We start from the raw sequence: 13966 nt of genomic DNA, 5'->3' as shown, positions 1-13966 counted from the left end.
CGTAAGGCTATCATCGTTGAGAGGCGCTCCCGTAAAGATCTCGTGACTAGAAACGGCCCCCAGAGGAACACGCCTCGGCTCTCTCGGTCACGCCATTGTCATCCCTGGTGTCGCCCTTGCTAATGGCACAAACAGTGAAGAGAAACGGACCAATGCAGGAGCCATTCCTGCGGTGACCGACCAACAGTTGCACACCGCTCCTAGCTGGGAAACCAATACGCTGCGGCTCGGTGATACGGAGTTGTAGACATCACCTAGTGCCACGCTTGCCGAGATACTTCTCCAGCTTGCTATCGCCAAACAGCTCTTGGTGGATCCTTGCCGCCTTCTTCTTCTCGTCGAGAGCCATCTTCCTGACCTTCTTGGCATCCAGCAGCTGCTCCTTCTTCTTGGGTGGCGGCAGGCCTTTCGGTACTTCCATGCCGATGCCGAGGTTGTCATCCTTCACTTTGGGTTTGATGGGATACTGGATGCCCTGCTGTTCCGCGCCGAGCCCCCTTCTCGCGTCAGGATCCCAGCCGTAAGCCGAGAGGTAGGCGAGGCCCTTGCGCGAGCGGTCCAAAGCGGAAGGTGGCTGTGAATATGGCAGGCAGACCTGGTGGGCGAACGATTGCTCGTGCGTCTCCTTGTCTGTCCCAAGAGGAAGCCTGCAGACTGCGCACAGTTCGCTTTCCGGACGTTCGTTGTCCCTGGCGCTGCCTGAAGAGGGCGGTGCCGATTTGGACCTCGTGGCATCGTCCGGCAGGACCATGCTGAGATACAGATCTGCAACATCCGTCTTGCCTTTGTCCACGGCCGCATCGTCGACTGACTTGAGATGGCCATCGCCATCTGATGCAGACACAAAGGCTATTGGTTTCCTGTGCAGTCCAGCCCCAAATGGCCGCTTGTGCTGTAGGGGAATGTCGTCATAGTCGTCGTCTTCGATGTCCTTGTCCTTTTGGAGACTCATTTCCTTTTCAAACACGGCGCCCAGGTGTCCGAGCTATGGGCCGCTCTGAAGACTGGTCCGTAATGTGATGAGATACGGAATCGCCGCAGGGATGTGGATGAAATTCAAGTCTAAGATTGATGAAGGGAGTTGCCGTGGGGATGTGAACCACATGCGCTCGAACCTTAATCCAATGGAACCTGGATGGAACCTTCGGAAATTCCATTCTAGAAGCCCCAAGGTGGCGCAACGGCCCGCTGCAGCGAGCCCCTGTCAACGCCAAATGGGGCCTGAGATTGGGGGTCAGGGCGCCATACGTCAGTGCTGCTCCCTGAAATTTCCGTCCACGTCCACCTCAAAACCATCGGCAAAGCTCAAAGCTCGAGTCAATCAACAAACCACCACCCAGAAATGCCCCGATAACACCGTCGCGATGCCACTCCAGCTCATTGCCGCCGCCTACTTCGAAGGCCTCCCGTCGTGGTTTCCCGACCCGTATCTGCTACTAAAATGGGCCACGGGGCTCGGCACCGTCGCGCTGACCAAATGGTACACCTCCGGACGCCGCAACCCGGCCGAGCGCAACATGCACGGCCGCGTGGTGCTGATGACGGGCGGGACCTCGGGAATTGGCGCCGAGACAGCCTACGAGTTGGCGCGGCGCGGCGCCCAGCTCTGCCTGCTCACGCGCCAGCCGCCGTCCGACCCTTTCCTGGTCGAGTACATCGACGACCTGCGCGCCAAGACCGGCAACCAGTTGATCTACGCCGAGCAGGTCGACCTGGCCGATTTGTACAGCATCCGGCAGTTTGCGACGCGGTGGATCGACAATGCACCGCCGAGACGGTTGGACATGGTGGTTCTGTGCGCGTCGACGCTGACGCCGCCCGGCGGGAAAAGGGCCGTGACGGCCGAGGGCGTGGAGATGACCTGGATGGTCAATTTCTTGGCCAACTTTCACCTGCTGGGCATCCTCAGCCCGGCGATCCGCGCGCAGCCGTTTGATCGGGATGTGAGGATTGTGGTGCCCACCTGCTCGAGCTACATCGCGTCGCCGAAGCTGGATTTGGAGGATGTGATGCAGGGTGGGAACGATAAGGATTGGACGCCGGGGAGGGCCTATGCGAGGAGCAAGCTCGCCATGATGGTGTTCGCCAAAGCCTATCAGAAGCATTTGGATGCGTATAAGCGGCCGGATACGCTACCCATGAATGCCAGGGTCGTGCTGGTCGATCCAGGCTATGCGCGCACGGCGGGCATGAGAAGATGGCTTACAAGAGGCGCGCTGTGGGGACTGCTGCTCTACGTGGTTCTCTACCTGTTTGCGTGGTTGCTCTTGAAGAGCCCCCAGATGGCGGCCCAGTCAGTTCTCTACGCGACGATGGAGGGCAGCCTAGGGAGAGGGCCGGGAGGCAGGCTGATCAAGGAGTGCATGGAGGTGGACTGCGCGAGGAAGGACGTGGATGACGAAGACGTCGCTAAGAAGCTGTGGGAGTCGAGCGACAAGCTGATTGAGCGGGTGGAGAAGGAGCTCGCTATCAAGAGAGCCAAGGCGAAGAAGGAGCAGCAGAAGAGGGAAGAGGAGGCGAAGCAGGCCGCTCAGGTCGAGGAAATCGAGGCACTCGTCGGCGCCATCAAGAAGGGCAAGGCCAAGGCGACCAAGGAACCCAAGGAAGGCCAGAAGAAAAACGGCAATAAGGCAAAATCAACGGGAAATGGTGCTAGGTAACCGCCATAATCGTCGGGATGAGTATTTGTTTACTCCCCTGACTGCCCGACTCGGGTGCTCGGTGAGAACAAGCCCGAGGCTAACCCAGCTGTGGCCCCACCATCCAATTTGCCGCCAGCTGGAACGGCAAGCGGGGCCCCTTCGGCACGTGAAGACGCTAAGACGGGACGTCATCGTGAGGACCAAGACCTGCCACACAACTGCCCGAGGTGATTTCCGTTGCCTTGGATAAAGAGTCCGAGGCAAATGGAATTGCTGTTAGACCTGGAACAAACTTTATATAACCCTGGTGCACCTTCGATTTGAAGCCCTTACGACGAAATCCAATCGGCTCCCGAGCAAGCAGCCACCTCGGTACCAAGTTATCTAGCCGAGAGTACTCACGGTATCTCATCCATCTACCGACCACCTACACGACACTGCGCCATGGCAGCGGCACTGCAACCTCCATCACCACCAGCGTCTGCGCTGCCACGCCCGTCAGCGATGCCAGATTTGGTTGCCCCTTGCCAAGCTATATGGGGAAGACAGACGCAAACGCAGCAACTTCGCAATTCATCCTCCTGCCATCCCGTCTTCTTTACAGACAAGCTGCGCCGGCCGCCATTGGACGTCTTGTCAGGTCTACATTCGAGTCCGGTTGCGCATGGTTACGTCTACCGGGATGCGCCCCGGGGCAGTGCGAAGTCGGCTGGTCCGCGGTTATGAACGTGGAAGAGGAGGTTGTAGTTTCTTTTCTGGGGGGCGGGCTGAAGAAACTCGTTCTGATGGTGTGCAGCAGCACTGGCGTTCATAACTCACCATTAAGCGTCGCACGTCGAGAGATACCGAGGCTAGCATATGGTCTGTATTCGATTATTCGTTTTGTTAGAGGATAATATAGACTAGGCGGCGGAAAGTTAACTTGAATTGGAAATCGGAGAGGAAACCACAGCTTCAAACGGCGCATCGCTTCCTGCCAGGCAATCACATATACAATAGGTACACGAGCACGAGATTGAGTAAATCCGAAACGCCATGAGACCAAGCCGGAACCCATCCAACCCTCCTTCCCCTCAGACACTCTTCACCGAGACCACAATCGTCACAATGATCAGCACCACCACAAACCCCAACAACCCCATCAGCTTCACGTTTTTCCACCACATCCTCCTCTTCAGTCCCCTACTCCTGACCCTGAACTCCCGCGCATTGCCGCCCAGCCGATCTGTCTTGTCCACAAGCAAATCAATCCTCTCCCCCCTCTCCAACAACCCCTCGATATTCCTTGTCATGATCCCCCGCACATCATCGATTTCCCTCCGCACGTTGGTAATCGCATCGTCGCCTTGCTCGTTCACCCGCCCATATTCCACCATCAGCCCCCTCATCTCGCCGTTGAACCCGGCCGCGCCATAGTTGGGTAGATCGGAGAAATCGGTTGTCTCGGCGGGGTACTGCTCGAGGAATCGCTTGCGCAGCTCAGTGAGGAAGCCAAAGGCCAGCCGCCGGTTAATGGCGGACGCGTCGGAGATGACCAGGTAGGTGAGCCCGCCTGCCGTGGGTTGCGCGGGTGGGTATTCGGAGGGCGACGAGGCGATGTAGTGGATGTGATGGTTGCCGTGGGTGTAGGTGAGCTTTTGCGGGGCGGAGTGGTCGATCTTGGGGAGGATTAGGGACGCGAGGGAGGAGGTTTGCGACGACGCGGATGTGGTGCACTCTGCGAGGATGGTCGTGTTGTGCGCTATGCAGGCGCTGGAGTGGTGGGTTAGCGTTTGGGTTGGCGACGGTTTAGAGGTTTGCAGGGGGACACACTAGAGCAGCGGTGTCGCTGGCGTGGAGGACGATGCCATCTTGAACGAACACGCTAGTCGATGGTATTGTTGTCGGAATTGGTGCCGCTACGAGGTGGAGATGACGCTCGATGCACTGATGAATCGCTGATGCTTCGTGTTGCAACTGGCTGAACTACCAAACTCCCACGATGACGGAGCCGGGCCAACTTCGTCTTGGCACCGAGTAAAGGTGGAATGGTAGGTCAATGCCCAAGGCCCCAGGCGGCCTACAGTAGCTGATAAGATAACGACTAACTAACTAACCGTCTGAAAGCGGAAAGCCCGAACCCTGGAAATAGATTTCTTCATCGCCCCCGTCAACGATAGTACTAGTACTATTACACAGTACATATCGTTAGTCGACGCGCTGCTGGAGTAGGATCCAAGCGAATCTTCGCTCAGCAGAGAACAAGCATGATTTCAACCACTCTCCCGACGCTGCAATGAAATCGTTGTTTGGGACCGCCTGGAGACCGCCCCAACGTGCGGTTCTGGTTCCACGGCGATGGCGCTCTGCCAGAACCGCGCCATGGAGGGTGCCTGCGCGAGACCCTAGAGTAGGTAGCACATTGCTAGCCGCACAACTTCCCTCTCTAAAATCCGTGTCTTGGGAAGGTGCCGCCGCTGACCGGTTATTTGTGCTCGTTCTTAGAAGCCCGTCAATCCTAGGCAGCTGCTCAACCTGCTCAAGCCTGACAGTCCAGATCTGAGGCGCCCGCACTTCGTGATGAAGCAGAACTACCAGATTTTTCAGTCCCTTGCAGAGTCGCGCTTTAAACATATCCTCGAGTCGATGGGCAACTGGGCGGAGAATAAGGAAGAGTGGCGCTCCTTCGGCGTCAAAAGCCAGTTGGACGTGGAACGACAGGCCGGCTTGTTCAAGGCAACCCTGACCGAAGCCTTTGAGCTCGCCATGGCTAAGAAGAAGATCAACCGGCAGGAAAATCCACTGTTCTGGAACCTGCGCAACGCCTTCATCCGCCAAGAAACCGAGGGCCTGACCCGCGAACTCCAGCTCGCCTTTCAAACCTTCATGATGCGCGACCGCTTCCCCGAGGCCGTCAACCAGCTGCACAGGGACCTGGCCGACATGCGCAATCCCTACGAGTGGTACCCGGCCACGCGCATGATTCAGCGCACCATTCACCTCCACGTTGGGCCCACCAACTCGGGCAAGACGTACAATGCCCTGAAGGCGCTCGAGAACGCGCGGACAGGCATCTACGCCGGCCCGTTACGCCTCCTGGCCCACGAGGTCTGGAACCGCTTTACTGCCAAAAACAAGGCATGCGCCCTGATCACGGGCGAGGAGATGAGGATCCCGTCAAACGCCGATACCTGGTTCCACAGCTGTACCGTGGAGATGACGCCGCTGAACTCCAGGGTCGACGTTGCCGTCATCGACGAGATTCAGATGATTGAGAGCGAGGACCGGGGCTGGGCTTGGACCCAGGCCTTCCTCGGTGTCCAAGCCAAGGAGGTGCATCTCTGCGGAGAAGAAAGGGCGGTGCCCCTGATCCGGGAACTGTGCGCCAGGATCGGCGAGCAGTGCGTTGTGCATGAGTACCAGCGGCTCAATGGCCTCGAGATAGCTCAGGAGGGCTTGGGTAACGGTTTCACGAAGCTGCGCAAAGGGGATGCCGTGGTCGCCTTCTCCCGCGTCGGCATACATCAGCTCAAGGCGGGTATCGAGCAACAAACAGGTCGGAGATGCGCCGTTGTATACGGCAGCTTGCCCCCTGAGACGCGTGCCAGCCAAGCGGCGCTGTTTAACGATCCGAACAACGACTACGACTTCCTGGCAGCCAGCGATGCCATTGGTATGGGACTGAACCTCGAGATCAAGCGTGTCATTTTTGAGTCGGCCTATAAGTTCGACGGGCGCGCCTTCCGGCCGCTCAAAGTGACCGAGATCAAGCAGATAGGTGGGCGTGCTGGCCGTTTCAGGACCGCCACGCAGGAGATGATGGGGATCACAACAATGCCGGCCCCTGGAGAGGTCACCGCGTTTGATGACGAGGACCTAGGCATCATTCAGAAGGCGTTCAGGACGGAGGCCGGCCCAATCCCGACCGCAGGTCTCTTCCCGCCGCCGTCCATCATCGAACGGTTCCATTCTTACTTTCCCCCGCGGACGCCCATAAGCTTCGTCCTCGGCCGGCTGCGCGAGTTGAGCAGGATATCAGACCGCTTCCACATGTGCGACTTCACCGCGGCCATGGAGATCGCCGAGGTCCTCAAGGAGTACAAACTCAGGGTGTCGGACAACTGCATCTTCCTCAACGTGCCCATCGACCTCCGCGACGAGAGGCAGGTCGCGGCGCTGCAAGCCTTCGCCAAGTGCGTCGCCGAGCTCGGCAACGGCCACCTCCTCGACTTCGACGTCATCGACCTCGAGGTCCTCGACGCTGTCCGCCCAGAAACGCGCAGCGAGCAGGCCAACTACCTGCGCAGTCTCGAATCGCTGCACCAGCAGATCACCATGTACCTCTGGCTCAGCTACCGCTACCAGGGCGTGTTCCAGAGCCAGGCCCTCGCCTTCAAGGTCAAGGAGATGGTCGAGCTCAAGATCACGGAGCATCTGGAGAAGCTGAACTTTGTGCCCGACCTGCAGCGTCTGAAGAGGCAGCGCAGAAGGAAGGCTGCGGCGCGGGTTCAGGAGAAGCAGCAGTTCTGGCTTGGCGAGAATGAGAGAGTCCTTGAACATGATGATGAACTCACTAGACGATTAGTTGACGCCCGTGCCTGAGGTTAGGATTGGAAGGAAGGCTGTATATGTGTGTATGATACGCCCGGGTGGACGGCGGCTGTCATTTTGCATCCGGCATTGGGCACGGCAGCGACAGGGCGACAGTGTCTTGTATACTAGTAAACTCTGCATAGATATGGGAAGCGGTAAAGTCGAAAGGTGGGTATACACGGGATCATGGAGTTGGGTACTAAAACCCCAGGGTTTAGACAATCACTTTTGGAACTTGTAGTCAGCGTCTGATCCAAACGTTAGTGAGAGCGAGATGCCTTTTTGTCCTGAAGCTTCCTTTTTTTTTTTTCTTTTTTTTCTTTCCTTTTCCTTTCCGGTTCTCTTTACCCCTTCCCCTCTGCCCCATTCAGTTGTTTTCGTTTTGCCGAATCGGGGAATTGCCAACGTGTGCCGACTTAATCATGACCCTAACCCTATATTTGCTATTCCGTAGCAACCAGATGGCAACCCTCGGCCATCGATGAAGTCATTGCCCCGCGGCAGCAAGTGGCAGCCGCCCCTCCATTCCTCTGGCCTCGTTAACACGACGCAACCAGTCCACCAGGTTCGAAAGGCCTAATAACCGCCAAGTCCCAGCCGACAAGCCCACATCACTGCTCAACCACAGCAAACCTTTTTACCTACCGCGCAGCTACCTGCTTCGCACTGTAACCGGCCGACGCAGACCGAAAACACGAGAGAAACCTACCAAGATGTCCACAAGCAACGACCCGGTATCACTACCGGCAGCAACCACGACCACAAGCACATCCTCCACCTCGACCTCCGCCGACCCCCCGTCCACAGCACGAGCCTTCATCCCGCTCGAAGCCAACCCGGTCCTGCTGACCGACCTCCTCCACCAACTGGGCCTTTCCCCAGCGCTGGCCATGCACGACGTATACTCGCTGACCGACCCGACCCTGCTGTCCTTCATCCCGCGCCCCGCGCTGGCCCTACTCCTGGTCTTCCCCGTCTCGGCCGCATATGAATCACACCGTCTTGCCGAGGACTCGCTGCAGTCCGAATACTCCGGGCGCGGGGACCGGGAGCCCGTGGTGTGGTACCGGCAGACGGTGCGCAACGCGTGCGGGATGATCGGGCTCTTGCATGCCGCGAGCAACGGGCCGGCGAGGGATTTTGTGCAGGGGGGGTCGTTGCTGGAGAGGTTGATCCGGAGTGCGGAGCCGTTGGCTCCTGTCGCGAGGGCGCGGCTTATCGAGACCAACGAGGAGCTGGCCAGCGCGCATAAGAGCGTCGCCACGCAGGGGGACACCACCGCGCCGGATGCGCAGGACGATGTGGATCTGCATTATGTGTGCTTTGTCAAAGGGAAGGATGGGGCGTTGTGGGAGATGGATGGGCGGCGGAAGGGCCCGTTGAGGAGGGGGGAGCTCGAGGACTCGGAGGATGTGCTGAGCGAGAAGGCGTTGGCGTTAGGGCCGCTAAAGTTCTTGGAGCGCGAGGCGGCGGATCTGAGGTTTAGCTGTGTTGCGTTGGCGGGGAGCCTGGAGTAGGCCGGATTCGAACGTCATGGACGGGTGATCATCACCTATATAAGGATGGCTTGAGCTGTACCGGACTGGATGGTGCGCGTACATTCGCCTAATAAGGTGAGCATAGCAATTGAAGAGCCATCTTGAGTGGCTGTAAAAATACGAGATTTGGTGATGTGCAATCCAACTCGTGGATTTGATCAGTACAGTACAACATGTCGACCTGTTCCCATTAAACTTGGGACAGTGTAGTGGGTGGGCAAGTGTCCAGAACTAGCCGTTCCAGGGCCACTCACTTGAGATAGCTCACATTATCGAGGTATCAGAGCCGTATATCTTTGGCTCATCCATACCCCGTTATCCTCCTCGCTTCCTTATGACCGCCCTGCCGAAGACCGCCCCCACACCCCCACCCCCGGTCCTTGTATTCCGTCTAAACGCCGTCGAAAGCCACCGATGTCTCAGTTTATCCCCCATGTTTCCAAAACAAAGGTTTACCTCACGCATATTAAACATAGTATCGTTCCCCTTTCTTCCACCCATTTCATTCAAGACGCAGCTCCGGCATCGACATCCTCGCCTGTCGACGTAGCCTGGCCAAAGATGGCATCCCCGCTAGCCTCCTAGCCCTCTTTGCCTCCTTTCTTAGCCTCGCAGCATCCGCGATATCGACTTTGTCCGCGACCTCCGCTGCTGTGTCACTCTGCTGCTGTTCCGGTCGGGCATCCTGTTGCGACCAAGATTGATTTATCCGACTTTGCTCCTCGTTCATTTGGTCGTCATCCACCCGGTATAGAGCAGACAATCTCCTCGTTCGCTTTCTCATGTGCTGTCGAGGCGATCGCCGTTGTTCTCCCTCCACGTGCTCCTCCCAGTTGTCATCAATGAAATCCGCATCATACCCGTCGTCGTCATCATCATCCACCTCCCTCCCGAGTCCCAAACCAACCCTTCGTTCTCTCCCTCGCCAACCTAAATCCCATTCCGGCCCAGACCGAGACTCGTCCTCGTCATCAGCCGCGGTATCAAGCACGAATCTCCTCGTCCTCCTCCGCCTCTCACACTGTTCATCCATCAACCTGTGCTCCCTAGTGCCGACAAGAGACTCATCGCTCCTGACTCCAATCCCGTAGTCCCAGTACCCGGCTTCCAAGCCATACAAGCGAGCCATATACAGCAGGTTGATCTTATCATCACCGCCGTCCTTTATCACTCCCTCTTCATTTGCATCCGCTGAAAAAAATGAGGGAGAGACGGGGAATGGATCGGGCAGACCGGGTAACTGCATCCCGCTAGCGCCGTAGCCTGCATCGTTGAATAGGAGGTCTTCCTCGCCCTCGGCCGTGGGACGGCGGTTCGGGGTTGTTGCTACAGAATCGGCTTCTGTGTCTGTGGAGAGGTAGTCATCTATGTTGAACGTATCAACTGTCTCTGGGCTTTTACCGCGGTCCTGTCCCTTCCCACGTTCGAGGCGGGATTTTGAGTTGGAATAGACATAGATCATGTCACCGTGGTGGATGGAACCGGGGGTCTTTGGTCGAGGAGAGGCGGCGCCGACGCTGGCGTCGAGGTCGACCAATGTATCCGCCGTGCCGAGGGATGGAGGAGGGCTGTGGAACGGGTGGGAGGCTGCGGTGACGAAGCTGTCCGTGGCAGTGGGCGCGTCAGATGAAGTGGACAAGGGGCGGTTTCTGCGGGTTCGAAGAGATGCGGTACGCCCCATGGTTCTGTCTGGTAAGGTGATGCTCGTGTCGTAGGGGTCTTTGGGGTTTGAGAACAGGGGACAGTTTTGAGAGGAAGGAGGTGGGACTGCTTCCCCGTCTCCAAATGTAAAGTTTGTGCGTTGAGTCGTGGTGACTGGAAGCAAGCATGTTAGCAAGGTTGTGAATCCTAAGTGAGAAGCACCCACTAACACATTGTCTCAACTGAAGGAGGGTCTATCTGTAAACCATCATTGTCCTCAGAGAGCATGGAATGTACGCTGCCAGTCGAATCCTCTGCGAGCTCTTGGTCCGCTTGATGCCGAGGAATTGCTCTATGTGGATATGATAAAGGGGTCGGGTGGATCATGGTATCGCGACTGAGGACAGACGACGAAACCGACGAGCGTAGGGTGTATAGGCTGTGATGCTTGCGAGCGACAGAAGCGGCAGAAGCGACGGTTGATGAACGGCGCGAGCGGGTGGCCGAGTGAAGAGCTGCGGCCTTCGGCGGCGAGCCATAACCGATGACATGTTCTGTCGCGGATGCGTCTGCTCTCTTCTTTGCCAGTTCCACGGAGTCTCGTGGAAGCCTCTCAGTACGTACCGCAGGGGCTGGCGCGACCTCAGGTAGACGGAGGGCGCTCGGTGATTTCCAACTGTGGTCTGAGCTAAGATGAATAAACGTGCTGAATGACCGGCGGCGCTCAACAGCTTCCCTCCTGCCCGTTTCTGAACTAAGGAGCAGAGAGGTCTCTGGAGACATGTGCCCGTGGAGGTTCTGCTGGCTGGAAGAACGAAGGGGCTCTATCCCAATGTCTGCCTGGAAGGTCCGGACGTGATCCGCTGCGATATCAGGCCCGGTTCGGCTCAGATTCCTTTCTGCCACATCCTCGCCGTAATCTCTCGTCCCAGCTGCCCTCACCCTCTCCCTGAAGTCGGCTGGTCTGATTTCGGATTGAGCGTCGAGGATGTCCTTGAATGTCTTGCCGCCAGCGCTCCGGAGGGAAGGAGCGCCGGATTGTTCCGAGCCTCGGCGAAACACATTCGCGGGCGTGGCGATGGAGCCGCGTGAGCCCGGCCGAAACCCTGCAGCGGGAGTTTCTGGTCTTGCCATGCGCAAAGATAACGGGGGGCCCCTCCTCCTACCATCAGTCTTCTCCCGCAGGTCGCAGTGTCGGAACAGTGTGCTCGGTGGGCGAGTGCCTGGTGCCGTGCTTGGCCGCTCAACACTTTCCCCTGGAAAGACTGGTACCCGTGGGGCCGGTGCTGACCGCTCGTCCTCGGAGACCGTATCAAAGGAGAGCTGCGACTGAGTGAAGTCGGGACGCCCTCCTTGGAGAGTGCCAACATAATATGGGCGGCGGGCGGGCTTGTGGTCGCCAGCTTGGGGGTGTAAGCATAACCAGCTCACCAATGCAGTTCGTCCTGAAATCCCTTACCTGGAGCAGGAAGTGATCTCGCGGCGGCAGAGTCGCAGACCGGGGGTTTCAGGGCGACGTTCGTCTTGCCCTTGTTGCCGGCTTTTCGAGAAAAGAAGTCGAGCAGGCCCATCGTGATGGGCAAGCTGCCATCGGCTGGCTCGGAGAATCAACCAAGATTTTGTCGTTTCAAGTCAAGGGGTCCACCTAGGTCCGATCCGCCGTCCTGTAGCTCGGGAGCACCGGAGCAACTGCACTTGAGGAATAGCAGCTGTTGTAAGAAGGCTCGGCGTCAAAGGGGATGAGGTCTTTTAGGGGGGAATGGAGATGGACAAGGCGAGCCCTTCAGGTGAACAAGGATGGCTCAACTGAAATATAAAAGACAGATGAGACGGGAACCCGAGGGCCTAAGCCCCATATTGGGGTAGGCATCTCCATCTGGCTGCATCTGGCTGGCGCTGCATAATGAGATGGTGGGACAAGCAACGACAGCCCAGGAACGGGAAGTGTATTGTACATACCACCCCTGTCCATTTTTGCCATGCCAACACCTAACTTCGGAACCGCATACCCTGCAAGCAGGGGGCATTTTTTGACGGAGGCTGTTCCGGCCCTTCGTATGTACCCGACAGGGCAAGTAGCTATCCGTCGACCAGAGGCCGGATTCCCACAGCAGCCAGCTAATAAGTGAAGATCGTGTGAAGGACCTCCGTCTCCGTCTGCGCCGGGATGTTGCCTTGCTGAGCCCGGCTACAGCATGGTCCCTAGCCGCTTTGGACCTATCAGAAAGTCTCGACTCCGCCGCACAACTCGTCTCTGCTTCTGCAGGTCCGAGGCTGCGTGCGGGGTCCGGGAGACGGGAGCACAAACGGCGGGTGGGCGTGTGGGCGTCACAGGATTCAGGAAGAGTCATGGCAACGGAGCCGTTTGACGGGGCAAAAGCAAACATCGGATCTCCTTGCCGATTTCTGCTGCAGTTACTGTGTACATAGGCTTCAGACGGTGATTGGCAATTGGCCTCCTGTTTGTGTCCCAAAGACATGGTTTGTTTGTGCGTCTGCGGGGTTGAGTCGAGTCATGTTTGACAAGTTCTGGGCACGCTCCTGAAGGTCCCGTGTGCAGGTGTGCAGGTCTGCGGCGTGCATGAAGCACATGGAAGGAGCGGATGGCCAGCTGCGGATGACTGTTGAACAACCTAGCGCTAGTGAGACCGAGACATTCATTCGCGGAGTCTCGGCTGCTCCGTTTGCACTGCATTTCCATTGCGGCCGGCGAGGCTTCAGGACTGGTTCAAGAAGAAATCGTTAACGTTAGACTGATTTTATGCGCATCGATCGGAGATTTCTGTTTGGCTGATTGAACCCGAGCAAAACCGTTTGCACCTCAACAGTCAACATGGCGGTCCTTGTCTTTCTGCAACCGCCAAGAGGCCGGCGCCACGATCATGGGTGGGGCAAGTGTCCGCTTGGCATCTTTCCCCCTGGCCGTCGATCACAGGGGCTTTCCCCTGGCGATCGGGCAGATCTCAGGGTTACATTGGGGGAAGATCTTTCCAGGGTGCTCCGACTTCAACTCTCCACGCTAGAAGTGATGAATTCGACGCCTCCTCCAATGTGGTGATATCGCAGTACCCCGTTTGTCTGCATAAGCTCCGGAGTGAAATCGCTCGAGGTGTAAGACAATAATGGAAACTACACACTCGGATATTCAAGCTCTTACCACTGCAGACAACTGAATGAGACAAGATTGCAACCAGCGAGTTCGGAGGGCTGGGATTCTGTAGTCAGTGCCTGGCGAACCGACAACTCAAACGCAGCTCCCGTCGTTAATAGAGTGCAAACGGAGAGTCGGTGTCGGGCTTTTGCAGCTCAATCTTACCAGTATGACGGCACAGGAAGGCGGTTCGCAGACTGCATCGCTTCCGCCTCGGCACCATATCTGCAAGTGCTACAAGTACAGGGGTGTTTAATGAGTTCGGTCTTCGAGCATTTCAGACATCTACGGTTCATCCATCCGCCTCCGGTCCCTCTTTATTATTAGTGACAGAGAGGCTACCTGAGGTATGTGCTTCCGAAAGCTGACTTTCAAGGCGAAGGCAGATAGAAAGGCCAGAAAAGATATTAGTACGGTATGTA

The 13966-nt window shown here is 57.3% G+C and overlaps 7 protein-coding genes across 7 annotated transcripts; 3 read left to right on the top strand and 4 right to left on the bottom strand.

Moving 5' to 3' along the window:
- Positions 1-132: 132 nt before the first annotated feature.
- Positions 133-1115, bottom strand: B0T15DRAFT_164194 (uncharacterized protein). Its single transcript, XM_062862145.1, has one exon. It carries the CDS (start codon positions 950-952, stop codon positions 251-253), a length of 702 nt encoding a protein of 233 aa, XP_062722869.1. The 5' UTR covers positions 953-1115; the 3' UTR covers positions 133-250.
- A 249-nt stretch (positions 1116-1364) lies between these two features.
- Positions 1365-3368, top strand: B0T15DRAFT_393908 (uncharacterized protein; the record flags this gene model as incomplete). Its single annotated transcript, XM_062864710.1, has 2 exons — positions 1365-2656; positions 3188-3368. 2 exons carry the CDS (start codon positions 1365-1367, stop codon positions 3366-3368), a joined length of 1473 nt encoding a protein of 490 aa, XP_062722868.1.
- A 302-nt stretch (positions 3369-3670) lies between these two features.
- B0T15DRAFT_529153 (synaptobrevin-domain-containing protein) lies at positions 3671-4659 on the bottom strand. The gene is made up of 2 exons (XM_062869088.1): positions 4455-4659; positions 3671-4394 (listed from the first exon to the last, which is right to left on the bottom strand). The coding sequence occupies exons 1-2, from the start codon at positions 4490-4492 to the stop codon at positions 3716-3718; spliced, it is 717 nt and encodes a 238-aa protein (XP_062722867.1). The 5' UTR covers positions 4493-4659; the 3' UTR covers positions 3671-3715.
- A 124-nt stretch (positions 4660-4783) lies between these two features.
- B0T15DRAFT_413966 (P-loop containing nucleoside triphosphate hydrolase protein) lies at positions 4784-7492 on the top strand. Its single transcript, XM_062865433.1, has 2 exons — positions 4784-5031; positions 5127-7492. The coding sequence occupies exons 1-2, from the start codon at positions 4918-4920 to the stop codon at positions 7221-7223; spliced, it is 2211 nt and encodes a 736-aa protein (XP_062722866.1). The 5' UTR covers positions 4784-4917; the 3' UTR covers positions 7224-7492.
- Positions 7493-7538: 46 nt separating this feature from the next.
- Positions 7539-9096, top strand: B0T15DRAFT_529150 (uncharacterized protein). The gene has a single exon (XM_062869087.1). The coding sequence runs from the start codon at positions 7928-7930 to the stop codon at positions 8729-8731; it is 804 nt and encodes a 267-aa protein (XP_062722865.1). The 5' UTR covers positions 7539-7927; the 3' UTR covers positions 8732-9096.
- Positions 8993-12079, bottom strand: B0T15DRAFT_164151 (uncharacterized protein). The gene is made up of 3 exons (XM_062862144.1): positions 11853-12079; positions 10624-11796; positions 8993-10567 (listed from the first exon to the last, which is right to left on the bottom strand). The coding sequence occupies exons 1-3, from the start codon at positions 11962-11964 to the stop codon at positions 9255-9257; spliced, it is 2598 nt and encodes an 865-aa protein (XP_062722864.1). The 5' UTR covers positions 11965-12079; the 3' UTR covers positions 8993-9254.
- Positions 12080-13046, bottom strand: B0T15DRAFT_164150 (uncharacterized protein). The gene has a single exon (XM_062862143.1). It carries the CDS (start codon positions 12871-12873, stop codon positions 12196-12198), a length of 678 nt encoding a protein of 225 aa, XP_062722863.1. The 5' UTR covers positions 12874-13046; the 3' UTR covers positions 12080-12195.
- Positions 13047-13966: the final 920 nt, after the last annotated feature.

This window comes from Chaetomium strumarium, assembly GCF_033439665.1.
Source record: "Chaetomium strumarium strain CBS 333.67 chromosome Unknown B0T15scaffold_3, whole genome shotgun sequence".
Taxonomy (NCBI): Eukaryota; Fungi; Ascomycota; class Sordariomycetes; order Sordariales; family Chaetomiaceae; genus Chaetomium; species Chaetomium strumarium.
The sequence above is the reverse complement of the archived record's forward strand: the minus strand, read 5'-3'. Positions and strand labels throughout refer to the sequence as shown.

Excerpts from the sequence above, each read along its gene's own strand:
- B0T15DRAFT_529150 (XM_062869087.1), top strand. The coding sequence starts at position 7,928 with ATGTCCACAAGCAACGACCCGGTATCACTACCGGCAGCAACCACGACC.
- B0T15DRAFT_529153 (XM_062869088.1), bottom strand. The coding sequence starts at position 4,492 with ATGGCATCGTCCTCCACGCCAGCGACACCGCTGCTCTA. Across the intron at positions 4,395-4,454 it reads CCAGCGACACCGCTGCTCTA|CGCCTGCATAGCGCACAACA; the intron begins GTGTGTCCCCCT and ends CCACCACTCCAG.
- B0T15DRAFT_413966 (XM_062865433.1), top strand. The coding sequence starts at position 4,918 with ATGAAATCGTTGTTTGGGACCGCCTGGAGACCGCCCCAACGTGCGGTT. Across the intron at positions 5,032-5,126 it reads TGCCTGCGCGAGACCCTAGA|AAGCCCGTCAATCCTAGGCA; the intron begins GTAGGTAGCACA and ends GCTCGTTCTTAG.
- B0T15DRAFT_164194 (XM_062862145.1), bottom strand. The coding sequence starts at position 952 with ATGAGTCTCCAAAAGGACAAGGACATCGAAGACGACGACTATGACGAC.
- B0T15DRAFT_164151 (XM_062862144.1), bottom strand. The coding sequence starts at position 11,964 with ATGGGCCTGCTCGACTTCTTTTCTCGAAAAGCCGGCAACAAGGGCAAG. Across the intron at positions 11,797-11,852 it reads GAGATCACTTCCTGCTCCAG|CTGGCGACCACAAGCCCGCC; the intron begins GTAAGGGATTTC and ends TACACCCCCAAG. Across the intron at positions 10,568-10,623 it reads TCCTTCAGTTGAGACAATGT|TCACCACGACTCAACGCACA; the intron begins GTTAGTGGGTGC and ends GCTTGCTTCCAG.
- B0T15DRAFT_164150 (XM_062862143.1), bottom strand. The coding sequence starts at position 12,873 with ATGTCTTTGGGACACAAACAGGAGGCCAATTGCCAATCACCGTCTGAA.